The sequence below is a fragment of the Solanum lycopersicum genome, chromosome 4 (assembly GCF_036512215.1).
Source record: "Solanum lycopersicum chromosome 4, SLM_r2.1".
NCBI lineage: Eukaryota > Viridiplantae > Streptophyta > Magnoliopsida > Solanales > Solanaceae > Solanum > Solanum lycopersicum.
The window spans coordinates 26,069,448-26,088,418 of record NC_090803.1 but is presented as its reverse complement, the minus strand read 5'-3'; the positions used below and the strand labels follow the sequence as shown (position 1 = coordinate 26,088,418).

Below are 18,971 nucleotides of genomic sequence, written 5' to 3'. Positions count from 1 at the left end.
TACACAACAACTTGCACATTTAGTATCAAACCTCATAACAGTGGCATTTTGCAAGATATTCATAATGATATAAATATTTTAGAGTTAAGTTGTTCTTTGGAAGATAGAGATATTGTTGAGGTATATGTAAAATACTTAATGGATGATGCAGTTGTGGACTCCATCCTTATTTTATTAGAAAACGTCCACCATGGAGATATGGAGAAATCTAGTTCAGCTTTTAATAATGTAAATGGCCAAAGTGGGGTAGGTGAAGACCCCTTTACTCCCTTTGATACTAGATCTCAATCTACCCCAACTCCTTTCACTACTCCTGCTACTGGATCTGCTTCTACCCCAACTCCTCCCACTACAACTGTTGTTCTTAAATCTCCTTTCACTGGCACTCATTCCATTACAAACCTTACCACTATAACTGCTCCTCCTAGATCTCCTTCCACAACTAAGGTTGTCACTGAAGATGTTGATGATCTAGTTTTAGGCCCTGTTGAATCTTATTTCTTAGAAGAAGAGGGTTTTGATTACTCAACAGAAGATAGTTCTGAGTCTGAATGTGGATTTGTGGGAGATGAGGAGGAGGACTATGGTAGTGATGTACATGAAGAGGTTAGGGAGTTGACGGCTGAAAAGAGATATTTTCAAAGAAGAAAAAGAAAAGAGAGAGTACCAACTGATAATGAAGAGGTACCAGTAGGTGAAGCTGGACAAGATTTAGATTTTGATGAAACTCAAACAGGTAAAGTAAGTGTTGAAGGATGATTAGGAGGTGATGAGCCTTATTTTGCAAGTTCTGATGATGAAAGTTTTGAAATAGATGAAGGTGAATTTAGTGATGAACGTGTTGAATCTGAAAGAGTAAATTTACCAAGAAGTTAAAGTTACCAAGAAGAATGAGGCCAAATAATCAAAAAATTATACATGATCCTAATGCCAAGAATGTTGTATGGCAGTTGGGTATGGTTTTTGCAGATGTGAATGAATTTAGAAGAGCAGTAAGTAAACATGATGTCCAAAGGAGAGTTCAAATAGAAAAGTGTGTGAATGAGCCAAAAAGAGTTAGATGTAGGTGCATGGAAGGTTGTCCATGGCTTTTATTTGCATTTCTTGACAAAACAACAAATGATTTCATGATAAAGACTTACAATCCAAAGCATAATTGTAACAGCACAACTAGAAACTATTTGTGTAATGCAAAGTTCATAGCTACACATTTTAGGAAGAGGATTAATGAGCAGCCAAATATATGAGTTTTTAAGTTGCAAGAGTTGATAAGGAAAAAGTTTAAAATTCATGTTGCCAAGACTACTGTTAGGAGGGCAAGAGCTAAAGTATTGAAAGAAATCATGGGTGATCATGTTGTGAAATTTGGGAAAATTCTTGACTATAAAGATGAACTGTTGAGGACCAATCCAAGGAGCACTTGTGTTGTTAAACTTGGTGAACTTGATGCTCTTAGTAGGCCAGTATATCAGAGCTTTTACATATGTTTTGATCCATTGAAAAAGGCATTCCAAAATTACAGAAAATTCATAGGTTTAGATGGTTGTTTCCTTAAAGGGGTTTGTAGAGGACAATTGTCAGTTGCTGTGGCCAGAGATGGTAATAACAAGATGCTGCCACTTGTTGGGCAGTAGTTGAGTATGAAAAAAAAAGACATGGACATGGTATATTAAACTTTTGAAGGATGATCTAGGACTAGGAGATGGTAAAAATCTTACCCCCATTACAGATATGCAAAAGGTATATGTACTGTTTTTCATTTTGTATTTGTCTTTATCAATTTTCATATATTTGTTATTATAACATATCTAGATCTATTACAGGGATTAATAGGAGCAATTCAAAATTTTTTACCTATTGCTGAACATAAAATGTGTGCTAGACACATCTTAGCTAACTGGGCTAAGGACTGGAGAGGTCTACAAAGAAGACAACAATTTTGATCTATTGCAAAGAGTACCTTTGAATCTCAATTGAGGAAAAATGTTGCAAAAATAGAGTTTCTTGGTCAAGAAAAAATGATGGATTATCTTATGTACTACAACATAGAGTTCTGGTGTAAGGTTTACTTTAATACTCAAGTAAAATGTGATTCTGTAGATAACAATTTGTCTGAGTGCTTTAATTCATGGATCTTGACACCTAGGCACACAATTATCACTATGCTTGAAGATATAAGAGTAAAAATGATGACCAGAATAGCCAAGTTAAGAGAGTTCACAAATAATTGGATGTGTGATTTTTCTCCAATGTGTCTAAAGGTACTACAAGAGAATATTGATAGGTCAATGAATTGTAATACTGAATTTAATGGAGTTGATGGGTTTGAAGTGAGAAAAGGACCATTTCAACATAGTGTGGATCTTGGTAGGTGGATTTGTAGTTGTAGGGTATGGCAGTTAAAAGACATACCATGTGCACATGTTGTGACTGCCATTTACTTTAAGAAAGATGAACCCCTTCACTACATTGACAAATGTTATAGTAAAGCAACTTACTTTAAGACTTATGCCAATATCCTTCAACTTGTCACAAACATGGAGATGTGACCTGAATCTACTAAACCCACAGTTGCACCACCTGAAATAAAAAGCATGCTTGGCAGGACAGGTAAACTTAGAAAGAAGGAAGCTGGTAAAAGTAAAAAATCTGAAAAGCTACCTAGAACTTGACTTGCCATGACATGTAGTAACTATAATGTTTAGGCCACAACTAGAGAGGACGTCCACAAAGGGTTGAGTCATTAGCATTGGAAGAACCATCAAATACAGACAATGAAAAGCGCAAAACTTCAGGTTTAGGCAGATCAAAGGTAAAATTTTTAACTTTAATTTGGTATGTGATAGTACTCTCATATGTAATAATTATATTTATTTTAACTATATGTATATAGAAAGCACAAACAGAAGCTAAGCATTCTACAAATAGGTCAAGAGGAAGACCACATACAAAACCTAGTGCATCTCCAGGACCTGCAAAGAGTTCAAGAGGAAGACCATCTGTTGCAACACCTAATGCATCTCCAGGACCTGCAAAGAGATCAAGAGGAAGGCCACCTTCTGCACCTAGTGCATCTCCAGGACTTAGTGCATCTACAGAACCTACAAAAGGCGCAAGAGGAAGATCACCTGCCATGCCTAGTGCACCTAATGCATCTGCAACACATGCAAAGAGTGCAAGAGGAAGACCACCTGTAACACCTAGTGCACCTTTTACATGTCCATCGCCAAATAATAGTAACAAAGGAAGACGAAGGGGTAGGGGAACACAACCTCATACAAAAGGCAAGCAGTCATTGGAATGGGTGTGTTTCAAGCTAAAGATGGATTCAATGCTCTTAATGTAAGTGTTTTCTATTGATTCAGTTATACTATTTTTTAATGTTTAAATACAATTTCAGTCAGTATTATTTCATACTTTGAATACAGCCTCGGATGTCAAGTTGTAAGATTTTCTCTACTGGTTCAACAAAGGTGACAAAATCTGCTGATGTTATTGGTGATATTGGTAACAAATCAAGTACTGCACCCAAGTTGAAATGGAATGGAAAAGTAGCAATCACAACAAGAAAACTTCAACAAATGAGAGGGGAACAGAGAAAATCAAGAAGAAGTAGTTCAACCAATCCAATCTAGGAAGTAATGATATTGCAGGACTGTTTTAAGTAGGCAAGAAAACATTTCCCATTTTTAATGATGATGTACTAGTATTGAACATCAAATTATGTTTTTGTTTTGATCTTTTATTGTAATTTGACATTGTGTGAGGCCTATTTTACAATCGATTATGTCTATTAAAGGTCATTTCTCTTACAAATTGTGTTATGCTTATACTTATTTGTTGTAGTATAGACACTCTTAAAAATGGTGTTATGTCTACTAAAGACATGTTTACAATCGAAAAGATTAATGATATTGATATAAAAAATTTCTCATAATACATAAGACAATCAATATAGATTTTCAAATCCTTTCACTACTAACTACTGACATACGCTATGACAATTCAATTACTTCAATACTTGAAAGAACCCTACTTTGAAATAGGCTGTTCATGAACAAGGCTACAACACAAATCAAAATACATAAAATAACCTTCCAATCAAACGTACACCATTTCAAATTTCTTCGTTTGAACCTCTTCTCTCCTGTCAAATTATCAATCAGAACTTGTTGTTCATTGATTTGAATCTGTCTCTTCCAAACTTCATCTTCCAACTCTTTGATTTTGTTCACCAATTTTGGGAGGATGATTTTAGATCGATTTCCTCTCTATCTCTCCATAAAAAAAAATTCAATTGTTCGATTGAAAAAATAAAAATAATATATTATGTTATTAACATTCACATCAGTTAAACAAAATCAAATAACTGAAGAAAAGTAACATATACCATACTAGGGGCATGACCCAAATTGTCTACCGGGACTCGACTTCGACCAAGAAGTCTGCATATGCAACAAATTTCCATGTTTGCATCTTACTAAGGTTTTGAGCATCGGGTCTGATTCTTCCATCCATAGCTTATTCAATTTCACGTTAGACATTACTAACCCTAATAACAAAAAAAAATAATTTGTCGAACTAGGGGGGGGGGGAATCAAGCTAAAATTCGACAAAATTGAAAACCCTAACTTCAATCTTAGTTGAAGAAGTTACGAAAATGATTGCTAATAAAAAAATGGTTGATGAAGAACAATGGTGGATGAAGAACAAAGAAGAAGGGAGCTTTTGTTCAAGATGAACAAAGAACGATGGTGGATGAAGAACAAAGTGAAAAAAAATAAAAATAAATAAATGTATGATTAAATAAAGAGTAAAGTTACCATTGGGAGGCTTATTTGGACTCCACATGGACATTTTATCACGTTCTTACGCGCCACACGGATGTGAGTTCACATATGTGACCACGTCAGCGTTTGAGGGTGTGTGTGTGTGTATATATATATATATATATATATATATAATGTTCAGGAGGTAATAGGGCCCCCACAAAGGTTAAGTGTGTAGTTAGAAATATGACCAAAGCTTGAGGGGGCATTTGACCCTTTTCTCAGGAAAAATATTGAAAATAATAAGAAAATATATTTTATAATAAAAATTGTAGAAATAAAATTATATTAGTTATTTTAGGTTGTTCACTCTCTTTGAGAGTGAGCAAACCACTTTCCATGTCAGGTGGATGAAAAATGATATAATAAAATATCTGCTCAAAATTATTTAGTGGGGTAATAGGACTGTTACAAAGTTAAGGAACCATTTTGAAAATTCAGGATAACTTCACTAGTGACTTTATGTCCTTTTTCTTTTAATTTTTGATTTTCTTAAAATTTAGCAAAATGCATGAGTATTCATTCAACTATAACTGAAATATCATGGACACCTTCTATTTTATAGAGGTCCTATTACTCCCTCTGTCCCTAATTATTGTACACTTTTTCTTTTATAGTTGTCTCTAATTAGTTGTCCATTTTGACAAATCAAGAAGGACATTTTTTACCTATTATACCCTCAACTAATGAAAAAGGTAGTTGTCACGATCCAAATTTACAAGTCTTGATGGCACCTATGTATCCAATCAATAGGTAAGCCAATCCAACATATTTTATCAATTTTAATTAACTAATGATTAAAAGGTAAACACTAAGTGAAAATCTTCAACACTAAGTTCTTTACAATTACGAAATGCAGAAAACTAAAAATACCATTCAAAATGGTGTCATAAGTACAAGAGCTCCTAAATATGATGCAAGTTTGAAACTAAAATGTCAATTCCAAACATAAGGAATATTCCGTCTGAATACTAAAGTAACAGTATAAATGAAAGATGGAGGGAGGTGTGGACCACGAAACAACCAAGCAGCTCACCATAACTCCAAGACACTCTAAGCTCGGACTCAAAATGCTCCACGAGATGTTATCGTACTCGGAATTCAATTTGCACCACAAAGAGTGCAACAACTGTAATATGAGTATGAAATCAGGTGTACCCAGTATATCTCATTGACTAACAACGAAGAAGTAGTGACGAGTTTATATAAGAAAAATCAATTTTTTAATTATACAAGTCTATATTACACTTACCGATCAGATTTCATCAAATATAGAAAATCAAATATCAAGTACTGTCCAACCACCAATAACAACACACAATCATCAATAATGAAGGATATCATGAGATGCAATGCTATATGACACCATGAAATGATATGCCTCACAATACCTAGTACTCTCTCAACCGTATATGCATGATTCTCCTCGAAAATACATCGAGAGTTCATGACCCATGGGTGACTCATGGCGTCCATATACCGACACAGACGATCTCCACGTGTCCGTGGGGACGATCTCACGCACTATCATAAAATCAAATAATTTCCGCACGGACGATCTCCACGTGCCCAAATTATAATTTTAACATCTCACCATCCCCGGCACGGAAGATCTCCACGTGCCCAACTTATACTCAATCTCATGTCAATGCATCTGCAATATTATTTTAATAAAGGGGATGATGATGCATCCCGATCAATCAAATATCAGCATAATAAACAACCACCTCAATGCAGATTAAATAAGAAACATAATCACAAGGAATTCAATTAAATAATACATCAACTAATAACCATATGCTTTGGCATTCTCGAATTCCATCTGCCTACTATAGTAATAAACTTTTCTTTTATATCACCGGTACTCGTACTAATGCTTGTCACACCATTGGTACGAGACCCCCATCTTTCACACTTACCCATTGTCTATTTCATTTTTTAATCTTTAATTAGGAAAACGTCCTTCAACAAGTTTGAAAGTCTTAACATACCTTGAGTGTCGAACACGTGCCACAATTCTCAAGATTTTTCCTTCCCTTTTTGCAAAGCTTCGGAGCTTTCTCAATCTACCAATTATGCAGTATTTGTAAGTTATCGAGTTCATAAACACTTATATTACTACACTTCTAACCTAAACCACTAACTCATCAAATTACTATAATTCAAGCTCATAATTGTGGTGCCAACCAATATGTCACGTCTTATACATCCTAAAAATGAAGTCTATTTTTAAGTCTCAAACTCTCCAGGTTTCTCAAATGCAATGCTAATTATATATTAATATTTAATTATCTATCTTAATATATTAATAACTAAGTTGATAATATAAGAAACAACTAAACAAATTAAACTGGAGCCACTGGTTACAAAACCAGAAGCAGCAACCTCAGAACCAATGGGTCAAAGTTCTCCCTTTTCTATCACTTTTCATCCCCTCCTAATTAATCATTCCTAGTAATTAACTAAGAAAAATAATACTTACACTATACCCCAAGGACCACATCGAACAACGACTGTCCACAATAGATTATTCCTTTTGTTCAATCTAATAAAATTTTCACCTATACCTCCTAGTATCAAAATCATCCAATCATATACAGTGGGCATTATAAAACTTAATTGCATTATCTATTCACTTAATATTGTATTAAAATTATTTTATTGAATAAGTATAAGTGCATCCTACAATTAAATATACAGACATAAATAAATTTGAATTGGTTTACCTGGAAATCAATGTGGTCACTGTAGCAATTTAGTTTGGTTCCTGTCGTCGCCGCACAAGGTAGTTTCTAACCCTTATTTTCTTTTCTGAAAAAAATTATTAATCTATTTAAATTATATATGGGTCAAATGATAAATATTATTAAATTAAAAAAATGGATTTAACCCATTACTATTTAAATAAATTAATTATATAATATATATGTATCAACTAAATACTTGTAGTTGCTGAATATTTCCAAAATTTATCTTTAAACTCTACAAAAAAAATTAAAATAGTCCTAGTTTTCTAAAAGACCTAGCGGGTGGTTATAGTAAAACTTTTAGAAAATCTCTAAAATTTTAATTCATACACTACATATTTAATAGAGATAAAATGGTAAACTCACTATGTCAATTATTGTTTTCTTAATAGGTCTGTCAATTCAAAATGACAAAGTAATTAAAAACATCTAAAGTACCACCTAAACTTTATTTTTTTATATTTCTTTGCATCTTATGTGAGAACGTGAAAGTACAATTTAATTGAAATAGTTTTGGTGATATACATGCGTTATCATGTGTATATATGTCCTATTTTGAAATATAAGAAAAATCTTCTTATTTTCTTTGTCTTGCATTTAAAATTTTCTCAAATACTTATAATTTTTAAAATACTAATATATGTATCTGCGCATTATCTAAAATATAATATTTTTTTAATTTAAAAATAACTAATATGAACTATTATTGAGTAACAGAAGTACGTATGTATAATGAAGTCACCAAATATTATTCTAACAACTTCTCATTTTCTAGTATAATGAAGATTAATAGCATATAAGATGTGTGTTGAATTGATATTTGTGCTAATTAATTAAAATTTAAGTTTATAGATCAATCAAAAGCCTAGTGTTAAAAATGTTTGACTCTACTTTTAGCAAAAAACTGAATATACTTTGTAATTAAATAGTGATTATCTAAATCTAAATATCATAAATATAAAAATAAAATAACAACGCGCCCTGTTTCTCTACTTACATAACACACTTTTAAATTTTCTTTGAAATAGATTTTTATGGAGTTATAACTTATAAGAGATACATAAAATTATATATGTAACTATCAAAATCTGAATGTAATATAAAATTGGAAAAACTAAAACAATTATCAATATTTGGTTTTTAACAAAAATGCTTTTGAATATTAATTAATCTATGTATTAATTTTTGTGGTATGTGACAATCTTTTTTACCTCATTTATCCATATAGACTCAACCAAATATAACACTAAATAAATATATAAAAGGTAAGCGAAATTAGTAATAAATAATTTGTAGATGTGTAATACTTCGAAAGTCGAAGACGTGTTCTAGAGCTAACATAGGTTTCAAAAGGTTTAGGATATGTTTTAAGGTCAATAATGTTGTATTTGAGTCATTTAGAAAGTCTAGAAATCAAAACGTCAAGGTACGTCCATGACGTCCGAAAACTAGTTCAATGAGGTGCTACGGTGTCTTAGCCTATTTAACAAAGTTTTAGGAGTTGGAAAATGATGAATTTTGATAGAAGGGTGTCTAACACGTATTAGAGTTAGTTCATAGCCGAAACGACCGGGTACGACTCCCCAAGTACCAACCAAGAGACCTTGAGGAGGACCCTTACATTTGTGTCAAGGGCTGCCTAAGGCAGTGTACGAACGACTTGCCACCAACGGATCGTGGTCCAATTGACGGGGCATCAATTTCATCCGTCAATGGACACTTATAATACTTGGAAAAGGCTGGATTTTAACCAGTCTCTGACCAAAACGATAGACCAACCAGGACGGAGGGTCCTGTGGTCGTCCATTGACAAACGGGGCGTGGACGGGGAGTCGTCATTCATGCACTGTTTTTGCTGCACGATTTTAAGTGAGTTAAAATAATTAAATAGGTAGTTAGTTAATTAGTTAGGGATTAAGAAAGGTCTAATTAAGTTAATTAACAACCTATATAAAGACCCTAACCTAATTAAACTAACCTAACCCTCATAATTCCCAAACCCAAATAGCTCCTCCTTCTCTCCGCTTTCTCTCTCCCAAGAAGAAGAACACCATAGAAGGTAAAATTCAAGGAGGTTATAGGGATGAAAACTCAAAGTTTCTCCATCAATCTTCATCAAATATCAAGTTACGGGATTCGTTTCACCTTTGGTATCTCATTCCCCAAAGGGTTCTTCCAAATTGTTTAAAAAAAGTAGAGTAACACCATTGTATTTAGTTACATATATTAATATATAAAAAAAAAATTGAATTATAACGTGATATTTATAATAAAATTTAATACCGAGCCCAATTTATGCAATCATATGTTTAAACACAACTATGTATGACTAATGAAATCTTTTAGGCATAATATTATTTGTATACCTATTCTATGATAAAAATAACCTCCCTCCCAATGATTGGTTGTTCATTATCTATCACCGATCTAATTTCTTTATAATTTAGCACTAATGCTTATGAACCATTCCCATAGGAACCTAACGTGCCTGTCAAATTGAAAGAAAAAGAAATCAACCTTTACCACAATGTTGACCTAATTACTTCTACCAACATATAATATAATTATATACAAAGATCACCATGAAATCATATGTATATACGAATTAAAGGATCACCACAAATTTCTATCTCTTATCACTTAAAGGGTAAGGTTTTTTGTTCACGTTCGTCACCCGAACAAGTTTTCTGCCTCTTTTCTTTTCTAATTAAATTTTTTTAATTAAAATTGACAAATTCACTAACTTATTTTTAAGGAAAATTTTTCATAATGTCACTATTTTGTTATATAAAAGGACTACTCATTGTCAATACTTTCATTATTTAGTAAAAATGTCATAATTTTAGTCTATTATGTATCTTTTTAATTTTTTTAATTGTATAAATTGAAAGAATACAAATATTTAAAACAGAAAGGAGAAATTAAAGAGAGAGAAAAAAAAACTAAAGATGAAATTATTGCTTAAAACTCTAATCAGTTACAAAAAATTCAGAAATCAACCGACACTCCCGAAATCTTATGAATTCTCTCAACTTTTGATTTTCAAGATTTTCATACAAATTCGACGAGATAATTGCTTCTTCGTTATTCTTTTTCTAATTATTTATAATTGATATAATTGTTAATCGTATTCTGTTTTCGTATATTTGAAATTGATATGGTACGAAAAAAATTGAAAGTGTAATTGAAAATAATTGTAAATCATAGTGTTCATGTTTCGTATAATTGCAAACAAGTAGTCTATTTTCGTTTTCTGTTTTCGTATGTATTTGTTTTGATTGTAAATTGTATGAACTATGGATAAAGTGTGACTATTTGAATAAGTTGTATTCCTTAACGAAACAAATATGATCAATATAATGTATGTTGTAAGTGTTTGTTCTAAAATGGATACAGTTTCAATATTTGTTTTGTATACGTATATGTTAAGTGACTTCTATGAAATATGAAGAATTACTATTGTGAATACATAATATTTATTACTATGATGAAGTTTTGTTCATAACATGATGATTTTTATGTATGCAGTAAGTGATATTACTTGAATAAATTTTTGTTCATACCATGATGCAAGTACAATTGTGAATACATACGAATATACTGAATAAACACATCTAAATTCAAAATACAATGAGAATACACTAATACAACTAATATGTATTTACTTTGGACAAATAACATTACAATGTGTATATTTAATTTACGGATACAAACAAGGCTCACACAAAATACAACTATTATAAACACATCCGAATCCAAAATCACCCAAAATAAATTCATTAACAATGATCATATACCACAAATACAACAAATACATAAAAGTTCTATAGCATACAACACAAATTCAACGAAAGTTCATTAATAAAATCTGAAATATCATAGTCATGTAAAATGTATTCATAAATTATTGAATATCTACAAATATGAAAAAATATGAAGGAATGAATAAAAAATGATACATTATCAAAATTAACAAAAATTGATCCCAAAATACAACAATAAAATAACAACTGAATACGAAATACAAACTAATATATATTGCATAGTGTACATAACAAGAAATTTACAAATATATTCAATACACATTGTTGAACAAATTGTTCTTTGACTTCAACTCAACATGCAAAAATCTAAATATGCAAAAATATTATCCGACTTTCACCAAATAAGAATGATTTAAACAACAATAAAATCAGAAAATAAATCTAAAAAAAGAAGATAACGATGAAAATACCTTAATTAGATGAATTTATGTGAATCCAGATTTTGAAGATAAAAATATAACATTTCGGTAGAAAATAATAAGAAAATTGGGGTTGAAGAGAAGAAGGATTTGAAGGTTGAATAGGAATATGAACAGGAAAATATAAAGAGATTTTTTTTTTTACTTATGGGATAAATATGGAAGAGAGAGACATGGAAAAAATTTACAGATTTTGATTTTTTTTTGAAATAAAAATAATTTGGGAAACGTGAACTATGAATATACATGAGAATGTAAATAAATTAATTTTTTAGAAGATAAAATAGTGATTTAATTAGGATACATATTCATTTTCAAAATAATGACATTTTTGACATTTTAACTAATATTTTTAAAGTAGTAAATTTTTTACTAATTAAGTTGTTGATTTTGACTAGGTTGCTAATTTTTCCTATTTTCAATACATGGGCTTAGTGGTAAGGGTATTAAATGTGATATAGGCTTGACCCATTAATAATCAATTAATACAATGTTAATTATTTAATTAATAATTATCCACTAACTAAATAATCGTAGATGTCGAATAGTTCAAAATTTTCAAATAACTTTATCGACTAGTCAAAAATTTATCGAGTCAACTATTGAGAAGGGTAATATAATAATTTTAAAAAAATTTCTAAAAATGACAATCTTGGTCATTATATTACAAAAATACATCACACCTAATTATAATAACATTTTTCTACTTAAATTAGGATATAAACTTTTAGATTAAGAAACAATAAAATTGGCAATGACTAAATGAATAGGAATTTCTGATGATTATAATAATTAGTAATGAGGAATAATAAATTCATAATTATTAATCATAGTAATTTTTTTTACTTAATATCGTGTGAGCACTTTAACATTTTTTTATTTTTTCATATTATTGTTAGATTATTTATTATTTCATTTATTAAATATTACTTTATATGCGATCATTATTCATAAAAAAATTCCCATACAATTCTAAAAAATTGAAATGTTTTTGAAGTTTGTGCTATTATACCTCAATAATTTTATAGAAATATGTGAAAATGAATTATGTGTTAAAAACGTGTGTTTGTAAAATAAATATTACCATTTTCTTCAATAACTATTGCATTAGCAATTTTTAAATTTTAGCAACACAATCTTAAACATTTATAGTGAAAGTAAAGTTGTAACTGAAAGTTCACACTTTCAACATTATTTAATCTAGAAAGGGGTCACTTGACTTATATTGATATTTTTACCCTTACATTAATTTAAAAGGTAGTAATATATATTAAAATAAAGGGTTCATATTTGATATATCTTAACTTTCTAGAAATATTAATTAAATAGTGATTATCTAAATCTAAATATCATAAATATAAAAATAAAATAACAACACTCCCTGTTTCTCTACTTACATAACACACTTTTAAATTTTCTTTGAAATAGATTTTTATGGAGTTATAACTTATAAGAGATACATAAAATTATATATGTAACTATCAAAATCTGAATGTAATATAAAATTGGAAAAACTAAAACAATTATCAATATTTGGTTTTTAACAAAAATGCTTTTGAATATTAATTAATCTATGTATTAATTTTTGTGGTATGTGACAATCTTTTTTACCTCATTTATCCATATAGACTCAACCAAATATAACACTAAATAAATATATAAAAGGTAAGCGAAATTAGTAATAAATAATTTGTAGATGTGTAATACTTCGAAAGTCGAAGACGTGTTCTAGAGCTAACATAGGTTTCAAAAGGTTTAGGATATGTTTTAAGGTCAATAATGTTGTATTTGAGTCATTTAGAAAGTCTAGAAATCAAAACGTCAAGGTACGTCCATGACGTCCGAAAACTAGTTCAATGAGGTGCTACGATGTCTTAGCCTATTTAACAAAGTTTTAGGAGTTGGAAAATGATGAATTTTGATAGAAGGGTGTCTAACACGTATTAGAGTTAGTTCATAGCCGAAACGACCGGGTACGACTCCCCAAGTACCAACAAAGAGACCTTGAGGAGGACCCTTACATTTGTGTCAAGGGCTGCCTAAGGCAGTGTACGAACGACTTGCCACCAACGGATCGTGGTCCAATTGACGGGGCATCAATTTCATCCGTCAATGGACACTTATAATACTTGGAAAAGGCTGGATTTTAACCAGTCTCTGACCAAAACGATAGACCAACCAGGACGGAGGGTCCTGTGGTCGTCCATTGACAAACGGGGCGTGGACGGGGAGTCGTCATTCATGCACTGTTTTTGCTGCACGATTTTAAGTGAGTTAAAATAATTAAATAGGTAGTTAGTTAATTAGTTAGGGATTAAGAAAGGTCTAATTAAGTTAATTAACAACCTATATAAAGACCCTAACCTAATTAAACTAACCTAACCCTCATAATTCCCAAACCCAAATAGCTCCTCCTTCTCTCCTCTTTCTCTCTCCCAAGAAGAAGAACACCATAGAAGGTAAAATTCAAGGAGGTTATAGGGATGAAAACTCAAAGTTTCTCCATCAATCTTCATCAAATATCAAGTTACGAGATTCGTTTCACCTTTGGTATCTCATTCCCCAAAGGGTTCTTCCAAATTGTTTAAAAAAAGTAGAGTTGTAAATGGGTTTCATTCCAATACGAAATTGAACTTGTGAGTTGATTTTGTTTATGATTCCTTTTGGATATTATGAGTATATTAACATGTATTATGTTACTTCTTGATATATTAGTCTCAATTGGAAAAAAATGACCTATTCCCCTTAACCCTAGTTTGTGATCTTGAATTGAATTGTATAGTATTGATTCAATTGGCTTGGTTAGTGTGTGAATTACTATCTTATATTGTTATTATGCTAATTATGAGTAGATTTTGATACATTGTAATCCAATTATGCTATTTCTTGAGTAATTGACCTAGATGGTGAAGTAGACTATGAACTTGATCTAAGTCTCTAATACTAGGCTATGAACTAGAGAGGGATTGTTGCATGATAATTAAATTGGCATTGTTATTATGTTGGTTACTATTATGATTGTACCATTGTTGGGTTATGTTGGAGGTTTATGGTAATACCTTGTGATCTATATTCTTTACTTCAATTGTAGTTACTTGTGGTTAAGTAATGATGTTGTATAGAAGTATGTCTTATATTAGGATTGATAGGGTTGGTATGATGTTGAATTAAAATGTATTTACTATGGTTTGTGAGGTGTTGACTAAGATGTAAATGTTATAAGGATGGTGATAACTTACCAATGTGCCTTATTATGAAGTGATATGTAAATATGCTAACATCACTAGTGTTAATTGTAAGGGATAATGCCCAAGTACCCCCTCAACCTATGCCCGAAATCTCAGAGACACACTTATACTATACTAAGGTCCTATTACCCCCCTGAACTTATTTTATTAATAATTTTTTACCCCTTTTTAGCTTACGTGGCACTATCTAGTGGGCCCAACGATGGTTGACTTTTTTTTTGAATTAATGCCACGTAGGCTAAAAAGAGGTAGAAAATTACATATAAAATAAGTTCAGGGGGGGTAATAGGACCTTAGTATTGTATAAGTGTGTTTCTGGGATTTCGGGCATAGATTGAGGGGGTACTTGGGTATTTTTCCTAATTGTAATGAACATACTCATGCAATTCTTATTGATCTATGATTATGATGATTATACAAGGGGTACACCTTATGACCTACATTAAGCTATGATGATTGATAAAGGCATTAAAGACATTTTAAAAGGGACTCTAGCTTAGCACCGAGTGAACTAGAGTGAGGAGTGTCCCTTCCCACATAGGAAAGGTAGGATCACTGTACTCTTGAGATTGGAGGCTATAATGCATGTATCAAAAATAGGGTCCCAACTATATCTCCTAGTTATTGAACTATGTTGCCTCCATAAGAATACTAGCTAGTTGATCCACGTAGTTGCTATGTTCATATTATGGTACTAACTTGGTAAGTAGTCCGTCTTCCTTCGATGTAAGTTTCTATGACACCAAATTCAACATTGGCTCATGTGGTCTATGTTGATTAAGACAATATGTTTCTTGAAAGTAAAATAAAGAAATAAAATGGACTCTGACTAAGATAACTTGAGAGGTGTGACTTAGTCTTGGAAGGGGTATGAGCTCTACCCATACATTGCACTAGTTAGTCTTAAGGGAAGTCTTAGAAGGATGTTATTATGTATGTATATGCTTATAATATAACTGATATGTATATGACGATTTTACATGTTGATGAAACCTTATGATGTTGAATTCACTTTGAATATATGTTTGGTCTCTATTGCTAAAAATATGATGATGATGTTTACTCTTAATGACATGCTATGTGAAGTTGGACATTGGTTATAGTTCTTGTTAGGCTTACTTGATTGAGTAAGGTTATGTGGTTTTGCTTAGTCATTGCACTAGTGAACTTAATGAGGGTTCATGAGTATATTGTCTTGCTCTGGTTATGTTGAAATGAACTTTAACCCATGCTTGTTGATGTTATAACTTGATGATAGAGTTGTCTTGATTATATGTGCAAGCATGTCGATATGCTTATTGACTTGACTAGGCTTAGTTTTGTTAGTTTTGTGATGTACATGATCTTGATTTAATGAGTATGTCTTACTTATTGGTATGATCTTCTTGTACGTGAATAAAGTTTTTTCAAAAGAAATTGCATACTTTAATGAAATGTCCCTTTTGAGAATGATTTCATATTGTGTGTGCATACGATCTCATATGTAGTACAAATGATGTACTAACCCTATTTTCTCTTTTTTTTTTTCTTAACATTTTACATTCCGGTCGTTGAAGGGCTTTTGAGACGACTTTGAAGGAAGATTTGGAATTCTCACTCATCCAAGTTGGGTAGGTCCTCACTTTCCGAGGGCAATGCCACTATCAAGCTATTGATATTGTTCTAGTCTTAAAGATAATATGTTCATTTCTTTCATTTGAGTACAAAATATTGTATAGCCTATATGTGGCTCCTATTGTATTGTTGTATGGGCTATGCCCAATTGTTATGAGATGAGACATCTGGTTTTAAGACTATGTTATATCTTTTATATATATATGTGCAATAAAAGTATAATCTTCATATACGAAGGGTCTATGTATACTCAATATGAATATATATTGTATGTATGATAGATGTCTATGTAAACTTCAAGATAGATAAAAAAAAGTTTTAAAATAATTTCATAAATTTTAACCTATGAATGTAATAAGCTATGAGGCTATTCTTAGTCCTCGATGAGGACGCCGACGCCGGTTAGGTCTAGGGGTGCTCCTCGAATGTGACAAACTTGGTATTAGGGCATGAGGTTGAATATATTAAGAGTCAATGTCTCACTTAACCACGTCTATGTAGATTGTTATTCATAATTGTGAAGCGCGCCACACTTATGAGTGAGAAACTATATGATGCTTAGGAAATTCTCATCTTTTTGGAAACCCAAATATCGTGCCTCGAGAGTCTTGGATCTATGTTCCCTTAGCATCTAATCCTTTTATTGTGATTATAGACAATGAATACTCGAAGAACAACCGCTCGAAGACTTGATGAAGAGATTGCCAATGTGGGAGTTTCTCCCCAAGGTAATCAAGTTCCTCCTCTTGAAGAAGGAGCTAATGATGACCAAGATCCGGTCAATCCTCCACCTTTGAAAGATGGTGACATAAGGGATGCCTTTCTCCAGATGGCCCAAGACATTACTACTCAAGCACAAGCCGTCACTACTAAAACTCAAGCCATGACCCAAGCTAACCGGGAGGTTGTACCACGAGAAAACCAACATGTTGGCACCATGGCCTCCCTTTTGAGGGATTTCACTAGGATGAATCCCCCTACAACTATGGGTCAAAAGTTGAGGAAGACCCCCAAGCGTTCATTGATGAAAACCTACAATATCCTCTATGCTATGAGGTTGACTACTAGTGAGAAGATTGAGTTAGCCACTTACCAACTCAAAGATGTGGCCCAAACTTGGTATGTACAATGGAGAGACAATAGGCCTTTAAGAGGTGGACTGGTGACTTGGGAGATTTTCAAGAAGGCTTTTCTTGATAGGTTCATTCCTAGGGAGAAGAGGGAAGCCAAAGTGGTGGAATTCACCAACCTTCGTCAAGGAGGTATGAGTGTACTTGAATAATCTTTGAAATTCACTAAACTGTCAAAGTATGATCCTTTTTTGGTCTCCGATCCTAGAGATGAAATGAGCTGATGTATTCTTTTTCTTTGGTTTCCGATCCTACAGATGAAATGAGCCGCTCTGTGATGGGAATGCCGGATGACGTGAAGGAAGAATGTAATTCGGCTATGCTACATGACATTATAAACATTTATCTTCTCATGGTTCATGCTCAACAAGTGAAAGAGACAAGGGCTAAGAGAAAGAGTAAAAATGTCAAGAGGGCAAAATCTTTTGATGGTGGTTCTTCAAAGGGTAGGCTTGATATCAAAGACAAGCCTAGATTTAAGAAGAGGTCTTTTAATCAAGTTACTATCAAATTTTAGATATCGAGGACAAGCCTAGATTTAAAAAAGAGGTCTTCTAATCAAGTTACTATCAAATTTCCCAAGGCTCGTAATGATAAGGTGTCTAATACTATATCTCAAAGGGGTGTAGGTACTAGATCACCAAGCAAGAAACCAACTTGTGGAAAGTGTGGCAACAAACATTATGATGATTGCCTTATTAGGATGGACAATTGCTTTGGGTGTGGCAAGAGTATCCACAAGGTTAGGGATTGTCCAAATATGAAGGGACAAGACAAAGGTAGCGGGTAAGCTAGTGGTTCTAATGTTGACGCTCCAAAGAAGAATCACTTTTATGCTCTCTGCTCTAGAGGTGAACAAGAGACTTCTCCCGATGTGGTGACCGATATGTTGAAAGTCTTCTCTATTGATGTATACGTTTTACTTGATCCGGGTGCGACATTATCTTTTGTTACTCCTCTAGTAGGTAAAAAGTTGTACATTTTGCCCGATATCTTTAATGAACCTTTCATGGTAACTATCCTGTTAGGTGAGTCGGTGGTTGCAAAGAGAGTATATAAAAATTATCCTATAATGTTTCCCAATAGAGTTAATCATATTGAATTAGTAGAATTGGATATGTTTGATTTTGATATCATTTTGGGAATGGATTGGTTGCATG

At 32.2% G+C, this 18,971-nt stretch overlaps 1 protein-coding gene and 1 long non-coding RNA gene across 2 annotated transcripts; one reads left to right on the top strand and one right to left on the bottom strand.

Annotated features, from left to right (window-relative positions):
- Positions 1 to 3,914: 3,914 nt before the first annotated feature.
- On the bottom strand, positions 3,915 to 7,642 carry LOC112941269 (uncharacterized). The gene is made up of 3 exons (XR_011220461.1): positions 7,556 to 7,642; positions 6,821 to 6,895; positions 3,915 to 6,483 (listed from the first exon to the last, which is right to left on the bottom strand). It is a non-coding gene; the product is annotated as an uncharacterized lncRNA (long non-coding RNA).
- A 9,697-nt stretch (positions 7,643 to 17,339) lies between these two features.
- LOC138348035 (uncharacterized) lies at positions 17,340 to 18,328 on the top strand. The gene is made up of 2 exons (XM_069296642.1): positions 17,340 to 17,943; positions 18,069 to 18,328. The coding sequence occupies exons 1-2, from the start codon at positions 17,340 to 17,342 to the stop codon at positions 18,326 to 18,328; spliced, it is 864 nt and encodes a 287-aa protein (XP_069152743.1).
- The last annotated feature ends 643 nt before the right edge of the window (positions 18,329 to 18,971 follow it).